The sequence below is a fragment of the Chiloscyllium punctatum genome, chromosome 34 (assembly GCF_047496795.1).
Source record: "Chiloscyllium punctatum isolate Juve2018m chromosome 34, sChiPun1.3, whole genome shotgun sequence".
Lineage (NCBI taxonomy): Eukaryota > Metazoa > Chordata > Chondrichthyes > Orectolobiformes > Hemiscylliidae > Chiloscyllium > Chiloscyllium punctatum.
The window spans coordinates 47,229,409-47,248,281 of NC_092772.1; the positions used below are offsets into that span (position 1 = coordinate 47,229,409).

Sequence of the window (18,873 nt, forward strand, 5' to 3'; positions counted from 1 at the left end):
TTTTCCCTGGAGCGTCGGAGGCTGAGGGGTGACCTTATAGAGGTTTATAAAATCATGAGGGACATGGATAGGGTAAATAGACAAGGTCTTTTCCCTGGGGTGGGGGAGTCCAGAACCAGAGGGGCATAGGTTTAGGGTGAGAGGGGAAAGATATAAAAGAGACCTAAGGGGCAACTTTTTCACCCAGAGGGTGGTACGTGTATGGAATGAGCTGCCAGAGGATGTGGTGGAGGCTGGTACAATGACAGCATTTAAAAGGCATCTGGATGGGGACATGAACAGGGAGGGGTTTGGGGGGATATGGGCCAAGTGTTGGCAAATGGGGCTGGATTAGGTTGGGATATCTGGGTCAGCATGGACGGGATGGACTGAGAGATCGGTGGGTCAGTGTGAACTTGTTGGGCCGAAGGGCCTGTTTCTACACTGTAAGTAATCTAATCTAATCGAATCTGTTTCTGCAATGTACATCTCTATGACTGTAGGTCTGAATGCAACATGGAATTGAAACTGGAGAGGGCTGAATGGCCTCCTCCTGTTCCTGCGGATCAGGCTCAAGGATGGGGGCAGAATGGCCTCCCGTTCCCGTGTAACAGGCTGGAGGAGGAGGGGCTGAATGGCCTCCTGTTCCTGTGTAACAGGCTGGAGGAGGAGGGACTGAATGGCCTCCTGTTCCTGTGTAACAGGCTGGAGGAGGAGGGGCTGAATGGCCTCCCGTTCCCGTGTAACAGGCTGGAGGGGGAGGAGGGGCTGAATGGCCTCCTGTTCCTGTGTAACAGGCTGGAGGAGGAGGGGCTGAATGGCCTCCCGTTCCCGTGTAACAGGCTGGAGGGGGAGGAGGGGCTGAATGGCCTCCCGTTCCTGTGTAACAGGCTGGAGGGGGAGGAGGTGCTGAATGGCCTCCCGTTACTGTGTAACAGGCTGGAGGAGAGGGGCTGAATGGCCTCCTGTTCCTGTGTAACAGGCTGGATGGGGGGGGCTGAATGGCCTCCTGTTCCAGTGTAACAGGCTGGAGGGGGAGGGGCTGAATGGCCTCCTGTTCCTGTGTAACAGGCTGGAGGAGGGAGAGGGGCTGAATGGCCTCCCGTTCCTGTGTAACAGGCTGGAGGAGGAGGAGGGGCTGAATGGCCTCCTGTTCCCGTGTAACAGGCTGGAGGGGGAGGAGGGGCTGAATGGCCTCCTGTTCCTGTCTAACAGACTGGAGGAGGGAGGGGCTGAATGGCCTCCTGTTCCTGTGTAACAGGCTGGAGGAGGAGGAGGGGCTGAATGGCCTCCCGTTCCTGTGTAACAGGCTGGAGGGGGAGGAGGGGCTGAATGGCCTCCTGTTCCTGTGTAACAGGCTGGAGGAGGAGGAGGGGCTGAATGGCCTCCCGTTCCTGTGTAACAGGCTGGAGGAGGAGGAGGGGCTGAATGGCCTCCTGTTCCTGTGTAACAGGCTGGAGGAAGGGGCTGAATGGCCTCCAGTTTCTGACAATGCGGGTGAAATGTGAGGGGGTGTTTTGCAGGCTGAGTGATAGGTATAAAACTGTGAGCAATGGAGCCTGAGCTGAGATTTCCTCTTTCAGTTCCTGTGCGGAGAATCTGAGATCACCATCTCGAAAAAAATAACAAAGGTTCAGTCAGAGAGAGACGGAGAGGTTCCAACACCGTTCACGGAAAGAGAGGCTGTCAGGAAGCACCTGACACTGAGGCTGCCACAACTTTCACTCTCCTTCACTGGTTTCACCCTCCTCACCCTCACTGAGGGATGTCACAACATCACCCTCAGCTCCACAGGACTGCTACACTGTCGGAGGGTCTGTGCTGAGGGAGTGGGCACTGTCAGAGGGTCAGGGCTGAGGGAGTGGGCACTGTCGGAGGGTCAGTGCTGAGGGAGTGGGCACTGTCGGAGGGTCAGTGCTGAGGGAGTGGGCACTGTCAGAGGGTCAGGGCTGAGGGAGTGGGCACTGTCAGAGGGTCAGGGCTGAGGGAGTGGGCACTGTCAGAGGGTCAGTGCTGAGGGAGCGGGCACTGTCAGAGGGTCAGTGCTGAGGGAGTGGGCACTGTCGGAGGGTCAGTGCTGAGGGAGTGGGCACTGTCGGAGGGTCAGTGCTGAGGGAGAGGGCACTGTCAGAGGGTCTGTGCTGAGGGAGTGGGCACTGTCAGAGGGTCTGTGCTGAGGGAGTGGGCACTGTCGGAGGGTCAGTGCTGAGGGAGTACCCACATGAACTAAAGCCCCTGATTAACTTGCGGGGGGGGGGGGGGGGGTGTTCCCATGTACCTGCTGCCCCTTGTCCTTCTAGATGGAAGTGGTAGTGGGTTTGGAAGGTGCTGCCTGAGGGTCTTTGGTGAGTTTCTGCAGGGCATCTTGTAGATGGTACACACTGCAGTTACTCAGCATTGGTGGGGGAGGGAGCGAGGGGGTGTTTGTGGGTGTGGGGGCTGCTTTGTCCCTGGATGGTGTCGAGCTTCTCGAGTGTTGTTGGAGCTGCCCCCACCCAGGGGCAAGTGGGGAGTATTCCCTCACCCTCCTGCCTTGGGCCTTGTCGATGGTGGGACAGGCTTTGGGGGGAGTCAGGAGGGGAGTTACTCGCTGCAGGATTCTCAGCCTCTGACCTGCCCTTGGAGCCCCTGGGTTGATGTGCTGGGTCTTCGCCTGTGTTAAATAGACAGCAAGTAATAACCTGAATTCACCCTTAATGGAAAAGAGAATAAAGCTGTGATAAAAATACCTCAAGGAAACACGTTATGACTGTTCAAAGCGACACAGCTTTATTTGGTAAAACGTGATTTTTTTTTATTCGCTCGTATGATGTGGGGGTCACTGGCTGGGCGCAGTATTTATCACCCCGTCCCTAGTTGCCCCCCTTGAGAAGGTGGGGGTGAGCTGCCTCCCTGACCCACTGCAGTCCATGTGCTGTAGGGTAGACCCACAATGTCCCTGAGGGAGGGAATCCCAGGATTCTGACCCAGGAAGGAACGGCCGATAGATTTCCAAGTCGGGAGGGTGAGGGGGCTCGGAGGGGAACTTGCAGGTGGGGGGGGGGTGTTCCCAAGTACCTGCTGCCCCTTGTCCTTCTCGATGGAAGTGACCGTGGGTTTGGAAGGTGCTGCCTGAGGGTCTTTGGTGAGTTTCTGCAGGGCATCTTGTAGATGGTACACACTGCAGTTACTGAGGGTCGGTGGGGGGGGGGAGGGGATGGTACACACTGCAGTTACTGAGGGTTGGTGGGGGGGGGGGAGGGGATGGTACACACTGCAGTTACTGAGGGTCGGTGGGGGGAAGGGAGGGGATGGTACACACTGCAGTTACTGAGGGTCGGTGGGGGGGAGGGAGGGGATGGTACACACTGCAGTTACTGAGGGTCGGGGGGGGGAGGGAGGGGATGGTACACACTGCAGTTACTGAGGGTCGGTGGGGGGAGGGAGGGGATGGTACACACTGATGTTACTGAGGGTCGGTGGGGGGAGGGAGGGGATGGTACACACTGCTGTTACTGAGGGTCGGTGGGGGGGGAGGGAGGGGATGGTACACACTGCAGTTACTGAGGGTCGGTGGGGGGGGAGGGAGGGGATGGTACACACTGCAGTTACTGAGGGTCAGTGGGGGGAGGGAGGGGATGGTACACACTGCAGTTACTGAGGGTCGGTGAGGGGAGGGAGGGGATGGTACACACTGCAGTTACTGAGGGTCGGTGGGGGTAGGGAGGGGATGGTACACACTGCAGTTACTGAGGGTCGGTGGGGGGAGGGGGGGATGGTACACACTGCTGTTACTGAGGGTCGGTGGGGGGGAGGGGATGGTACACACTGCTGTTACTGAGGGTCGGTGGGGGAGGTGGGAGGGGATGGTACACACTGCTGTTACTGAGGGTCGGTGGGGGGAGGGGGGGATGGTACACACTGCTGTTACTGAGGATCGGTGGGGGGGAGGGAGGGGATGGTACACACTGCAGTTACTGAGGGTCGGTGGGGAGGGAGGGAGGGGATGGTACACACTGCAGTTACTGAGGGTCGGTGGGGGGGAGGGAGGGGATGGTACACACTGCTGTTACTGAGGGTCGGTGGGGGGGAGGGAGGGGATGGTACACACTGCAGTTACTGAGGGTCGGTGGGGGGGAGGGAGGGGATGGTACACACTGCAGTTACTGAGGGTCGGTGGGGGGGAGGGAGGAGATGGTACACACTGCAGTTACTGAGGGTCGGTGGGGAGGGAGGGAGGGGATGGTACACACTGCAGTTACTGAGGGTCGGTGGGGAGGGAGGGAGGGGATGGTACACACTGCAGTTACTGAGGGTCGGTGGGGGGAGGGAGGGGATGGTACACACTGCTGTTACTGAGGGTCGGGGGGGAGGGAGGGGATGGTACACACTGCTGTTACTGAGGGTCGGTGGGGGGAGGGAGGGGATGGTACACACTGCAGTTACTGAGGGTCGGTGGGGGGGAGGGAGGGGATGGTACACACTGCTGTTACTGAGGGTCGGTGGGGGGAGGGAGGGGATGGTACACACTGCAGTTACTGAGGGTCGGTGGGGGGAGGGAGGGGATGGTACACACTGCAGTTACTGAGGGTCGGTGGGGGGGGGAGGGGATGGTACACACTGCTGTTTCTGAGGGTCGGTGGGGGGAGGGAGGGGATGGTACACACTGCTGTTACTGAGGGTCGGTGGGGGGGGAGGGAGGGGATGGTACACACTGCTGTTACTGAGGGTCGGTGGGGGGGGAGGGAGGGGATGGTACACACTGCAGTTACTGAGGGTCGGTGGGGGGGGAGGGAGGGGATGGTACACACTGCTGTTACTGAGGGTCGGTGGGGTGGGGGGAGGGGATGGTACACACTGCAGTTACTGAGGGTCGGTGGGGGGGGAGGGAGGGGATGGTACACACTGCTGTTACTGAGGGTGGGGGGGGAGGGAGGGGATGGTACACACTGCAGTTACTGAGGGTCGGTGGGGGGGGGAGGGGATGGTACACACTGCAGTTACTGAGGGTCGGTGGGGGGGGGGAGGGGATGGTACACACTGCAGTTACTGAGGGTCGGTGGGGGGGAGGGAGGGGATGGTACACACTGCTGTTACTGAGGGTCGGTGGGGGGAGGGAGGGGATGGTACACACTGCTGTTACTGAGGGTCGGTGGGGGGGGGGAGGGGATGGTACACACTGCAGTTACTGAGGGTCGGTGGGGGGGAGGGAGGGGATGGTACACACTGCTGTTACTGAGGGTCGGTGGGGGGAGGGAGGGGATGGTACACACTGCTGTTACCGAGGGTCGGTGGGGGGAGGGAGGGGATGGTACACACTGCTGTTACTGAGGGTCGGTGGCGGGGGGAGGGGATGGTACACACTGCTGTTACTGAGGGTCGGTGGGGGGAGGGAGGGGATGGTACACACTGCAGTTACTGAGGGTCGGTGGGGGGGAGGGAGGGGATGGTACACACTGCTGTTACTGAGGGTCGGTGGGGGGGAGGGGATGGTACACACTGCTGTTACTGAGGATCGGTGGGGGGAGGGAGGGGATGGTACACTCTGCAGTTACTGAGGGTCGGTGGGGGGAGGGAGGGGATGGTACACACTGCTGTTACTGAGGGTCGGTGGGGGGGAGGGGATGGTACACACTGCTGTTACTGAGGGTCGGGGGGGGAGGGAGGGGATGGTACACACTGCTGTGACTGAGGGTCGGTGGGGGGGAGGGGATGGTACACACTGCTGTTACTGAGGATCGGTGGGGGGAGGGAGGGGATGGTACACACTGCTGTTACTGAGGGTCGGTGGGGGGAGGGAGGGGATGGTACACACTGCTGTTACTGAGGGTCGGTGGGGGGAGGGCGGGGATGGTACACACTGCAGTTACTGAGGGTCGGTGGGGGGAGGGAGGGGATGGTACACACTGCAGTTACTGAGGGTCGGTGGGGGGAGGGAGGGGATGGTACACACTGCAGTTACTGAGGGTCGGTGGGGGGGGAGGGGATGGTACACACTGCAGTTACTGAGGGTCGGTGGGGGGGGGAGGGGATGGTACACACTGCAGTTACTGAGGGTCGGTGGGGGGGGGAGGGAGGGGATGGTACACACTGCAGTTACTGAGGGTCGGTGGGGGGGGAGGGGATGGTACACACTGCAGTTACTGAGGGTCGGTGGGGGGGAGGGAGGGGATGGTACACACTGCTGTTACTGAGGGTCGGTGGGGGGGGAGGGAGGGGATGGTACACACTGCTGTTACTGAGGGTCGGTGGGGGGGAGGGAGGGGATGGTACACACTGCTGTTACTGAGGGTCGGTGGGGGGGAGGGAGGGGATGGTACACACTGCTGTTACTGAGGGTCGGTGGGGGGAGGGAGGGGATGGTACACACTGCTGTTCCTGAGGGTCGGTGGGGGGGAGGGAGGGGATGGTACACACTGCAGTTACTGAGGGTCGGTGAGGGGAGGGAGGGGATGGTACACACTGCTGTTACTGAGGGTCGGTGGGGGGGAGGGAGGGGATGGTACACACTGCTGTTACTGAGGGTCGGTGGGGGGAGGGAGGGGATGGTACACACTGCTGTTCCTGAGGGTCGGTGGGGGGGAGGGAGGGGATGGTACACACTGCTGTTACTGAGGGTCGGTGGGGGGAGGGAGGGGATGGTACACACTGCTGTTCCTGAGGGTCGGTGGGGGGGAGGGAGGGGATGGTACACACTGCTGTTACTGAGGGTCGGTGGGGGGGAGGGAGGGGATGGTACACACTGCTGTTACTGAGGGTCGGTGGGGGGGGAGGGAGGGGATGGTACACACTGCTGTTACTTACTGAGGGTCGGTGGGGGAGGGGGGAGGGGATGGTACACACTGCTGTTACTGAGGGTCGGTGGGGGAGGGAGGGGATGGTACACACTGCTGTTACTGAGGGTCGGTGGGGGAGGGGGAGGGGATGGTACACACTGCTGTTACTGAGGGTCGGTGGGGGAAGGGAGGGGATGGTACACACTGCTGTTACTGAGGGTCGGTGGGGGAGGTGGGAGGGGATGGTACACACTGCTGTTACTGAGGGTCGGTGGGGGGAGGGAGGGGATGGTACACACTGCTGTTACTGAGGGTCGGTGGGGGGGGAGGGGATGATACACACTGCAGTTACTGAGGGTCGGTGGGGGGAGGGAGGGGATGGTACACACTGTAGTTACTGAGGGTCGGTGGGGGAGGGAGGGGATGGTACACACTGCTGTTACTGAGGGTCGGTGGGGGGAGGGAGGGGATGGTACACACTGCAGTTACTGAGGGTCGGTGGGGGGGAGGGAGGGGATGGTACACACTGCAGTTACTGAGGGTCGGTGAGGGAGGGAGGGGATGGTACACACTGCTGTTACTGAGGGTCGGTGGGGGGGAGGGAGGGGATGGTACACACTGCTGTTACTGAGGGTCGGTGGGGGGAGGGAGGGGATGGTACACACTGCTGTTACTGAGGGTCGGTGGGGGAGGGAGGGGATGGTACACACTGCTGTTACTGAGGGTCGGTGGGGGGGGAGGGAGGGGATGGTACACACTGCTGTTACTGAGGGTCGGTGGGGGAGGGGGGAGGGGATGGTACACACTGCTGTTACTGAGGGTCGGTGGGGGGAGGGAGGGGATGGTACACACTGCTGTTACTGAGGGTCGGTGGGGGGGGAGGGGATGATACACACTGCAGTTACTGAGGGTCGGTGGGGGGAGGGAGGGGATGGTACACACTGTAGTTACTGAGGGTCGGTGGGGGAGGGAGGGGATGGTACACACTGCTGTTACTGAGGGTCGGTGGGGGAGGGAGGGGATGGTACACACTGCAGTTACTGAGGGTCGGTGGGGGGGAGGGAGGGGATGGTACACACTGCTGTTACTGAGGGTCAATGGGGGAGGGAGGGGATGGTACACACTGCTGTTACTGAGGGTCGGTGGGGGGGAGGGGATGGTACACACTGCAGTTACTGAGGGTCGGTGGGGGGGGAGGGAGGGGATGGTACACACTGCTGTTACTGAGGGTCGGTGGAGGGGAGGGAGGGGATGGTACACACTGCTGTTACTGAGGGTCGGTGGGGGAAGGGAGGGGATGGTACACACTGCTGTTACTGAGGGTCGGTGGGGGGGGGAAGGAGGGGATGGTACACACTGCAGTTACTGAGGGTCAATTGGGGAGGGGATGGTACACACTGCAGTTACTGAGGGTCGGTGGAGGGGAGGGAGGGGATGGTACACACTGCTGTTACTGAGGGTCAATGGGGGAGGGGATGGTACACACTGCAGTTACTGAGGGTCGGTGGGGGGACGGAGGGGATGGTACACACTGCTGTTACTGAGCGTTAGTGGAGGGAGGGAGGTAGGGAGGGTGTGAGGGGATGTTTGCGGGTGTGGGGCCAATCAAGAGGGCACTGGATGGTGAGTGTGGATAACATTAAGGAGCAAGAGACAGGATAGCAGCACAAATGGCCTCTCTTGGGGCCAGAACAGTTCAGCGGACTGTGTGCACGCCACTCTCAGTTACTCAATCACTCTGAAAACATCCAAGGGTGCGGTGATTTTGTGACATCTTTGATGAGGAATGGTTCATCTCTCCGGACTTGTCTTCCCTGGAGTCTGGAAGGGTGAGGGCTGATCTGTGTGAAATGTATACAATGCTTTGTCAGGATGGGTGGGGAAAGGATGGCACTTCCTGTGAGTGGCTAGAGTCACAGGGTCACACAGCATGGAAACAGACCCTTCGGCCCATCCAGCCCGTGCTGACCCTAATCCCCAAACTAACCCAGTCCCCCCCCCCCCCCCCCCCCCCCCCACCTGCTCCTGGCCCATCTCCCTCCAACCCTTCCCTGTCCATGTCCTTATCCAAATCCCTTTTAAATGTTGTAACTGTCCCCCGCCCCCCCCACTCCCTCAGGAAGGTCATTCCACACACGGACCACCCTCTGGGGAAAACAGTTGCCCCTCGTGTCTTTTTTAAATCTCTCTCCTCTCCCCTTAAACATGTGCCCCCCTGGTCTTCAAATCCCCCCACCCTGGGGGGAATAGGCACCCACCATTCACCCTCTCTGTCCCCCTCATGGTTTTATAAACCTCTATAAGGTCACCCCTCAGCCTCCGACGCTCCGGGGAAAAAACTCCAGCCTATCCAGCCTTTCGTTATAACTCCAACCCTCCCATTCCCGGCAACATCCTGGGAAATCTCTCCGGAACCCTCTCCAGTTTAATAATATCCTTCCTATAACAGGGTGACCAGAACTGGACACAGTATTCCAGAAGGGGCCTCCCCAATGTCCTGTACAACCTCAACATGACCTTCCCAACTCCTACACTCAAAGGGCTGAGCAATGAAGGGGAGTGTGTGAAACCCCTTCGTAACCCCCCTGTCTGTATGTGACACAAACTCCAAAGGATGATGTCCCTGAATCCCTGGGGGAAAGGATGGTTTCCTATTGTGGTTGGGTCCTGCAGATTCGCAACACTATGGAAGCAGGCCATTCAGCCCAACTCACCGAATCACCATCAGCATGTACGTCTCATAGCAACCCACCCTAACCTACACATCCCTGGGCACTATGGGACAATTTCCCATGGCCAACCCACCCTAACCTACACATCCCTGGGCACTATAGGACAATTTCCCATGGCCAATCCACCCTAACCTGTACATCCCTGGACACTATGGGACAATTTCCCATGGCCAATCCACCCTAACCTGTACATCCCTGGGCACTATGGGACAATTTCCCATGGCCAATCCACCCTGTCCTGCACATCCCTGGACACTATGGGACAATTTCCCATGGCCAATCCACCCTAACCTGCACATCCCAGGGCACTATGGGACAATTTCCCATGGCCAATCCACCCTAACCTGTACATCCCTGGGCACTATGGGACAATTTCCCATGGCCAATCCACCCTGTCCTGCACATCCCTGGGCACTATGGGACAATTTCCCATGGCCAATCCACCCTAACCTGCACATCCCTGGGCACTATGGGACAATTTCCCATGGCCAATCCACCCTAACCTGTACATCCCTGGACACTATGGGACAATTTCCCATGGCCAATCCACCCTAACCTGCACATCCCTGGACACTATGGGACAATTTCCCATGGCCAATCCACCCTGTCCTGCACATCCCTGGACACTATGGACAATTTCCCATGGCCAATCCACCCTAACCTGTACATCCCTGGGCACTATGGGACAATTTCCCATGGCCAATCCACCCTAACCTGCACATCCCTGGGCACTATGGGACAATTTCCCATGGCCAATCCACCCTGTCCTGCACATCCCTGGGCACTATGGGACAATTTCCCATGGCCAATCCACCCTAACCTGCACATCCCTGGGCACTATGGGACAATTTCCCATGGCCAATCCACCCTAACCTGCACATCCCTGGGCACTATGGGACAATTTCCCATGGCCAATCCACCCTAACCTGTACATCCCTGGACACTATGGGACAATTCCCCATGGCCAATCCACCCTAACCTGTACATCCCTGGACACTATGGGACAATTCCCCATGGCCAATCCACCCTAACCTGTACATCCCTGGACACTATGGGACAATTCCCCATGGCCAACCCACCCTAACCTGCACATCCCTGGACACTATGGGACAATTTCCCATGGCCAACCCACCCTAACCTGCACATCCCTGGACACTATGGGACAATTTCCCATGGCCCATCCACCCTAACCTGCACATCCTGGACACTATGGGACAATTTCCCATGGCCAACCCACCCAAACCTGCACATCCTGGACACTATGGGACAATTTCCCATGGCCAACCCACCCTAACCTGCACATCTTTAGAGAAAGTAAGGTGTTAGAATGAGGGCTTGCCCTTTCAGAGGGGAGGTGAGGAGATTTTAACACCTTTGGGGTCGGGGAGAGGGGGGTGTTGTGTGAAAACCAGATGCTGGATTTGGCGGAGGTGGGGCTCATGGATGGTTTGAAGTGGAGACCTAGTATTAAAAAGGACTTGAGGGTTAGAAGGGAGTGATAAATCAGGGCTGAATGGTCTCCTGGTGGTCCGAGATTGATATAACTGTCCATTGGAAAAGGGGTCCAGATTGGAGGCGGCCGAATCCAGGGGCAGAAACTAGCAGAGTAGGGCAGGGAATGTGCCACATCTTGGTGAGTGGCGAGGGCTATTCCTGGGAACGATATCCAGATCTTGCAATGACTGTTGGTGTCTCGTTTGAACAGTGTCTCCTGTTTGTTTCATTGTGTCCCCCACAACCCATCGCCGCGCTCACTGGGCAAGCTCAGTCCTGATGCGATCAGCTCCTGTGTCGCGGTCAGATCTGGTTCCAGAACGCAATGATACAGTTTACAATGTGGAGCAGGAATCCCGTCACTCAGCCATTCCCTCTGACTCTAACAGTTTCTCATAGCGAGCTCTCGCTTCCCTCAATGGCACGACCATCACTTCATCCAATTCGGGGAATAACTGGAAGGCAGGACACTGGTTATTACATAGAACACAGAACATAGAAAAATACAGCGCAGTACAGGCCCTTTGGCCCTCGATGTTGTTCCAATCCAAGCCCACCGAACCTACACTAGCCCACTATCCTCCATATACCTATCGATACAATCAGAACTTCCCTCGCAACACACCCTCTGACTGTGCCCACTCCCTCAGCACTGACCCTCCGACAGTGCCCACTCCCTCAGCACTGACCCTCTGACAGTGCAGCACTCCCTCAGCACTGACCCTCCGACGGTGCCCACTCCCTCAGCACTGACCCTCCGACAGTGCGGTGCTCGCTCAGCACTGACCCTCCAACAGTGCGGTGCTCCCTCAGCACTGACCCTCCGACAGTGCGGTGCTCCCTCAGCACTGACCCTCCGACAGTGCGGTGCTCCCTCAGCACTGACCCTCCGACAGTGCGGTGCTCCCTCAGCACTGACCCTCCGACAGTGCGGTGCTCCCTCAGCACTGACCCTCCGACAGTGCGGTGCTCCCTCAGCACTGACCCTCCGACAGTGCGGTGCTCCCTCAGCACTGACCCTCCGACAGTGCGGTGCTCCCTCAGCACTCTCGCACCCTCAGTATAGCTGTCACACAGTCGTGTTTTGACTGTCTGTTACCTTTGCGACTGTCTCAAACATGGGAATGAGGACCATCTGGAGGAATCCCATTTGCATGCTGGATTTGGTGACAAAATCTCTGTCCATGAATGACATAACGGGCAGTCCTTCAGATTTCTCTCTGTCACTCTGCCAAATAAGCCAAAGAATTAGCATCCTGCAGACGCTGTATGGATAAAAACAGCACTCGCAAACCTCGGGACAGTCTGTCAGATTCTAGATCGCTGCCTCCCGTTATACCCACTGACAGGGAACAGGCCTCCAGGTGACAATTGACTCTCCCTGGGGAAATACACAGCATGTTAATGCAATCCCTCCAACATCGGAATATCCAGGCTCAGTTTATTGACAGCATTGACCAGCTCCAGATATTTAACAAGAATTAATCCCTCTGACGTGACATTTGATTTTGGGAGGGATAAACAATTTAATTCAATTAATTACGCTCAACAATTTAAAATCTAAATGCTTTACGGACTCCCCCTTACAAATACACACACACATACACACACACAGACATAAACATGCACAACACTGACCCTCCCTCAGCACTGACCCACTGTGGGACAATTCCCCATGGCCAATCCACCCTAACCTGCACATCCCTGGACACTATGGGACAATTTCCCATGGCCAACCCACCCTAACCTGTACATCCCTGGGCACTATGGGACAATTTCCAATGGCCAATCCACCCTAACCTGCACATCTTTGGACTGTGAGAGGAAACAGACACGGGGAGAATGTGCAAACTCTACACAGATAATCACCCGAGGGTGGGATCGAACCGAGGTTCCTGGTGCTCGGAGGCAGCAGTGCGAACCACTAGCCACTGGGCAAACTGAGCAATGTCTCTATGTATCGATTATAAGAACCCAGATACACTGAACTGGGCACAAAGGAGTACACGTCACAATGTTAATTAATTGACACTGTGGTGCCCACCCTGTTCCCATTTCATCTCCTCTCAGGAGTATTTTCCAAAGAGGTTTGTACATTCCACAGTCTCACAGATGCAGTAATGTGTGGCGTTTATCTGAAAGGCAGCCGAGAGTCTCCCTCCAGGGTCAGGAAATGGCAGAGAGTGTGTCTATCCCCCATGGTGTTCCGTGTCTATCCCCCATGGGGTTCCGTGTCTATTCCCCATGGTGTTCCGTGTCTATCCCCCATGGTGTTCCGTGTCTATCCCCCGTGGTGTTCCATGTCTATCCCCCATGGTGTTCCGTGTCTATCCCCATGGTGTTCTGTGTCTATCCCCATGGTGTTCCGTGTCTATCCCCCATCGTGTTCCGTGTCTATCCCCCATCGTGTTCCGTGTCTATCCCCCGTGGTGTTCCGTGTCTATCCCCCAAGGTGTTCTGTGTCTATCCCCATGGTGTTCTGTGTCTATCCCCATGGTGTTCCGTGTCTATCCCCCATGGTGTTCCGTGTCTATCCCCATGGTGTTCCGTGTCTATCCCCCATGGTGTTCCGTGTCTATTCCCCATGGTGTTCCGTGTCTATCCCCCATGGTGTTCCGTGTCTATCCCCATGGTGTTCCGTGTCTATCCCCATGGTGTTCCGTGTCTATCCCCCATGGTGTTCCGTGTCTATCCCCATGGTGTTCCGTGTCTATCCCCATGGTGTTCCGTGTCTATTCCCCATGGTGTTCCGTGTCTATCCCCCATGGTGTTCCGTGTCTATCCCCATGGTGTTCCGTGTCTATCCCCCATGGTGTTCCGTGTCTATCCCCCATGGTGTTCCGTGTCTATTCCCCATGGTGTTCCGTGTCTATCCCCCATGGTGTTCCGTGTCTGTGCTCTCCCTGCATTGGCCAATGTGTGTCTGGTGACTGACCCTCATCACTGGGCCTTTTTGCTTAAGTCCCAGAGACCCCCCCAGCCATCACGGGATTGGCGGGGATTGGGTTTGGCTGCTGAGATGGTGTCACACTGCCCCTCTCCCAAACCCTCCCCCGCCGTGTGGAATTCCAGACGGTGAGGAAGTTCGGAAAGTCTCTCACCTGCATGAAGTACTCCTCGAGGAGACAATCAGCCCAAGGCTCAGAGACCTCCATCGGCCTCACTTCATTCGAGATGTCACAGCATTTGATCAGCACCTGCTTCAACTGGAGCAGGAGACATTAGTCATTGACGGTGGAGCATTCGGACGGGATCACGGGTTGGGACAAGGCGCTGGACAATGCAGAGGGTGCTATCGGCAAAATTGTCATCCGACAGTGCCCACTCCCTCAGCACTGACCCTCCGACAGTGCCCACTCCCTCAGCACTGACCGTCCGACAGTGCCCACTCCCTCAGCACTGACCGTCCGACAGTGCCCACTCCCTCAGCACTGACCCTCCCAGTGCCCACTCCCTCAGCACTGACCCTCTGACAGTGCCCACTCCCTCAGCACTGACCGTCCGACAGTGCCCATTCCCTCAGCACTGACCCTCCGACAGTGCCCTCTCCCTCAGCACTGACCCTCCGACAGTGCCCACTCCCTCGCCACTGACCGTCCGACAGTGCCCACTCCCTCAGCACTGACCCTCCCAGTGCCCACACCCTCAGCACTGACCCTCCGACAGTGCCCACTCCCTCAGCACTGACCCTCCGACAGTGCACTCTCCCTCAGCACTGACCCTCCGACAATGCCCACTCCCTCAGCACTGACCGTCCGACAGTGCCCACTCCCTCAGCACTGACCCTCCGACAGTGCGGCACTCCCTCAGCCCTGACCCTCCGACAGTGCGGCACTTCCTCAGCACTGACCCTCTGACAGTACCCACTTCCTCAGCACTGACCCTCCGACAGTGCCCACTCCCTCAGCACTGATCTTCCGACAGTGCCCACTCCCTCAGCACTGACCGTCCGACAGTGCCCACTCCCTCAGCACTGACCGTCCGACAGTGCCCACTCCCTCAGCACTGACCCTCCGACAGTGCGGCACTCCCTCAGCCCTGACCCTCCGACAGTGCGGCACTTCCTCAGCACTGACCCTCTGACAGTACCCACTTCCTCAGCACTGACCCTCCGACAGTGCCCACTCCCTCAGCGCTGACCCTCTGACAGTGCCCACTCCCTCAGCCCTGACCCTCCGACAGTGCGGCACTTCCTCAGCACTGACCCTCTGACAGTACCCACTTCCTCAGCACTGACCCTCCGACAGTGCCCACTCCCTCAGCCCTGACCCTCCGACAGTGCGGCACTTCCTCAGCACTGACCCTCTGACAGTACCCACTTCCTCAGCACTGACCCTCTGACAGTGCCCACTCCCTCAGCACTGAACCTCCGACAGTGCCCACTCCCTTAGCACTGACCCTCCGACAGTACCCACTCCCTCAGCACTGACCCTCTGACAGTGCCCACTCCCTCAGCACTGACCCTCCGACAGTACCCATTCCCTCAGCACTGACTCTCCGACAGTGCCCACTCCCCCAGCACTGACCCTCTGACAGTGCCCACTCCCCCAGCACTGACCCTCCGACAGTACCCATTCCCTCAGCACTGACCCTCCGACAGTGCCCACTCCCCCAGCACTGACCCTCCGACAGTACCCATTCCCTCAGCACTGACCCTCCGACAGTGCCCACTCCCCCAGCACTGACCCTCCGACAGTGCAGCACTCCCTCAGCACTGACCCTCCGACAGTGCCGACTCCCCAGCACTAACCCTCCGACAGTGCCCACTTCCACAGCACTGACCCTCCGACAGTACCCACTCCCTCAGCACTGACCCTCTGACAGTGCCCTCTCCCTCAGCACTGAGCCTCTGACAGTGCCCACTCCCTCAGCACTGACCCTCCGACAATGCCCACTCCCTCAGCACTGACCCTCCGACAGCACCCACTCCTTCAGCACTGACCCTCTGACAGTGCCCACTCCCTCAGCACTGACCCTCCGACAGTGCCCTCTCCCTCAGCACTGAGCCTCTGACAGTGCCCACTCCCTCAGCACTGACCCTCCGACAATGCCCACTCCCTCAGCACTGACCCTCCGACAGCACCCACTCCTTCAGCACTGACCCTCCGACAGTGCCCACTCCCTCAGCACTGACCCTCCGACAGTGCCCACTCCCTCAGCACTGACCCTCCGACAGTGCCCACTCCCTCAGCACTGACCGTCCGACAGTGCCCACTCCCTCAGCACTGACCGTCCGACAGTGCCCACTCCCTCAGCACTGACACTCCGACAGTGCCCACTCCCTCAGCACTGACCCTCCGACAGTACCCACTCCCTCAGCACTGACCCTCTGACAGTGCAGCTCTCCCTCAGCACTGACCCTCCGACAGTGCCCACTCCCTCAGCACTGACCCTCCGACAGTGCCCACTCCCTCAGCACTGACACTCCGACAGTGCCCACTCCCTCAGCACTGACCCTCCGACAGTGCCCACTCCCTCAGCACTGACCCTCCGACAGTGCCCACTCCCTCAGCACTGACCCTCCGACAGTGCCCACTCCCTCAGCACTGACTCTCCAACAGTGCCCACTCCCTCAGCACTGACCCTCCGACAGTGCCCACCCCCTCAGCACTGACCCTCCGACAGTGCCCACTCCCTCAGCACTGACCCTCTCGAGGGCTCTCCCCCCCTACGGTAAAATTGTTCTTGGTACTTACCAAAGTGAGGTGCTCAATGTTCTCAAAATCGAAGTGCTCAGCACAGTGTGTGAACGCGTTCATGATTTCATCGTGTCGGGCCATGTCTGTGGCCAGTATCAGGTCAGTAATACCCTAATGAGGACAGACACAGAGATTGACATGTCTCAGTCTGACAGACAGGAACAGAGAGACCCATCTGATTTGTGCTTCCAGTGAGTCAGCCTCAGGGAGGAGGGGCTGAATGGCCTCCTGTTCCTGTGTAACAGGCTGGAGGAGGGAGAGGGGCTGAATGGCCTCCTGTTCCCGTGTAACAGGCTGGAGGGGGAGAAGGGGCTGAATGGCCTCCTGTTCCCGTGTAACAGGCTGGAGGAGAAGGGGCTGAATGGCCTCCTGTTCCCGTGTAACAGGCTGGAGGAAGGGGCTGAATGGCCTCCTCCAGCTGATCCTCTGTCCTCCTACCTCGTGGATCTGTGTGAAGAGTTCCGGGTGGATATTGCTGAAGATGTTGAAGTCGAGATCAGTGAGGATTTGGAATGTGACAGCACAGTGATGGTTCTCCAGTGGGGAGGTATTATTGTAACGTCTGGCTATCTCTGTCTGAGCGTTGACCTGATACCTGCACAGGGAGGTGGACAGGAGTCACTCTGTCATCAGCCTTGGCATATACCCACCCCCCCACCCCTCCACACACACCCCCACCCCTCCACACACACCCCCACCCCTCCACCCACCCCTCCACCCCTCCACCCACACCTCCACCCCCCCACCCCTCCACCCACACCCCCACCCCTCCACACACACCCCCACACCCACCCCCTCCACCCCTCCACACACACCCCCACACCCCTCCACACACACCCCCACCCCTCCACACACACCCCCACACCCCTCCACACACACCCCCACCCCTCCACACACACCCCCACCCCTCCACACACACCCCCACCCCTCCACCCACCCCCCCACCCCTCCACACACACCCCACACCCCACACCTCCACCCCCCACCCCTCCACCCACCACCCCCACCCCTCCACACACACCCCCACCCCTCCACACACACCCCCCACACCCACACCTCCCACCCCCCCACCCCTCCACCCACACCCCCACCCCTCCACACACACCCCCACCCCTCCACACACACCCCCACACCCACACCTCCACCCCCCCACCCCTCCACCCACACCCCCACCCCTCCACACACACCCCCACACCCACCCCCTCCACCCCTCCACACACACCCCCACCCCTCCACACACACCCCCACCCCTCCACACACCCCTCCACCCCTCCACACACACCCCCACCCCTCCACCCACACCCCCACCCCTCCACACACACCCCCACCCACACCCCACCCCTCCACACACACCCCCACCCCTCCACACACACCCCCACCCCTCCACCCCACCCCCCCACCCCTCCACCCCACACCCCCACCCACACCCCCACACATCCACCCCTCCACACACACCCCCACCCCTCCACACACACCCCCACCCCTCCACCCATCCCCCCCACCCCTCCACCCACCCCTCCACCCACACCCCCCACCCCTCCACACACCCCCCACCCCTCCACACACACCCCCACACCCACACCTCCACCCCCCACCCCTCCACCCACACCCCCACCCCTCCACACACACCCCCACCCCTCCACACACACCCCCACCCCTCCACACACACCCACACCCCTCCACACACACCCCCACCCCTCCCACACACACCCCCACCCCTCCACCCACACCCCCACTCCTCCACACACACCCCCACCCCTCCACCCACACCCCCACCCCTCCACACACACCCCCACCCCTCCACCCACACCCCCACACCTCCACCCCCCCACCCCTCCACACACACCCCCACCCCTCCACCCACACCCCCACCCCCCACCCACACCCCCACACCCCCACCCCTCCACACACACCCCCCCACACCCACACCCCCACCCCCCCACCCTCCACACACACCCCCCACCCCTCCACCCGCACCCCCACCCCTCACCCACACCCCCACACCCCCACCCCTCCACACACACCCCCACCCCTCCACCCACACCCCCACCCCTCCACCCACACCCCCACACCTCCACCCCTCCACACACACCCCACCCCCCACCCTCCACACACCCCCACCCCTCCACACACACCCCCACCCCTCCACACACACCCCCACCCCTCCACACACACCCCCACACCCCACACCCCCCACCCCTCCACACACCCCCC

At 59.4% G+C, this 18,873-nt stretch overlaps 1 protein-coding gene across 1 annotated transcript; it reads right to left on the reverse strand.

Moving 5' to 3' along the window:
* Positions 1 to 10,723: 10,723 nt before the first annotated feature.
* On the reverse strand, positions 10,724 to 17,277 carry LOC140458740 (high affinity cGMP-specific 3',5'-cyclic phosphodiesterase 9A-like; the record flags this gene model as incomplete). The annotated part of the gene is made up of 5 exons (XM_072553398.1): positions 10,724 to 11,415; positions 12,060 to 12,188; positions 14,062 to 14,166; positions 16,657 to 16,770; positions 17,098 to 17,277. Coding segments are annotated over 5 exons (624 nt in total), but the record flags the coding sequence as incomplete, so codon positions are not given.
* Positions 17,278 to 18,873: the final 1,596 nt, after the last annotated feature.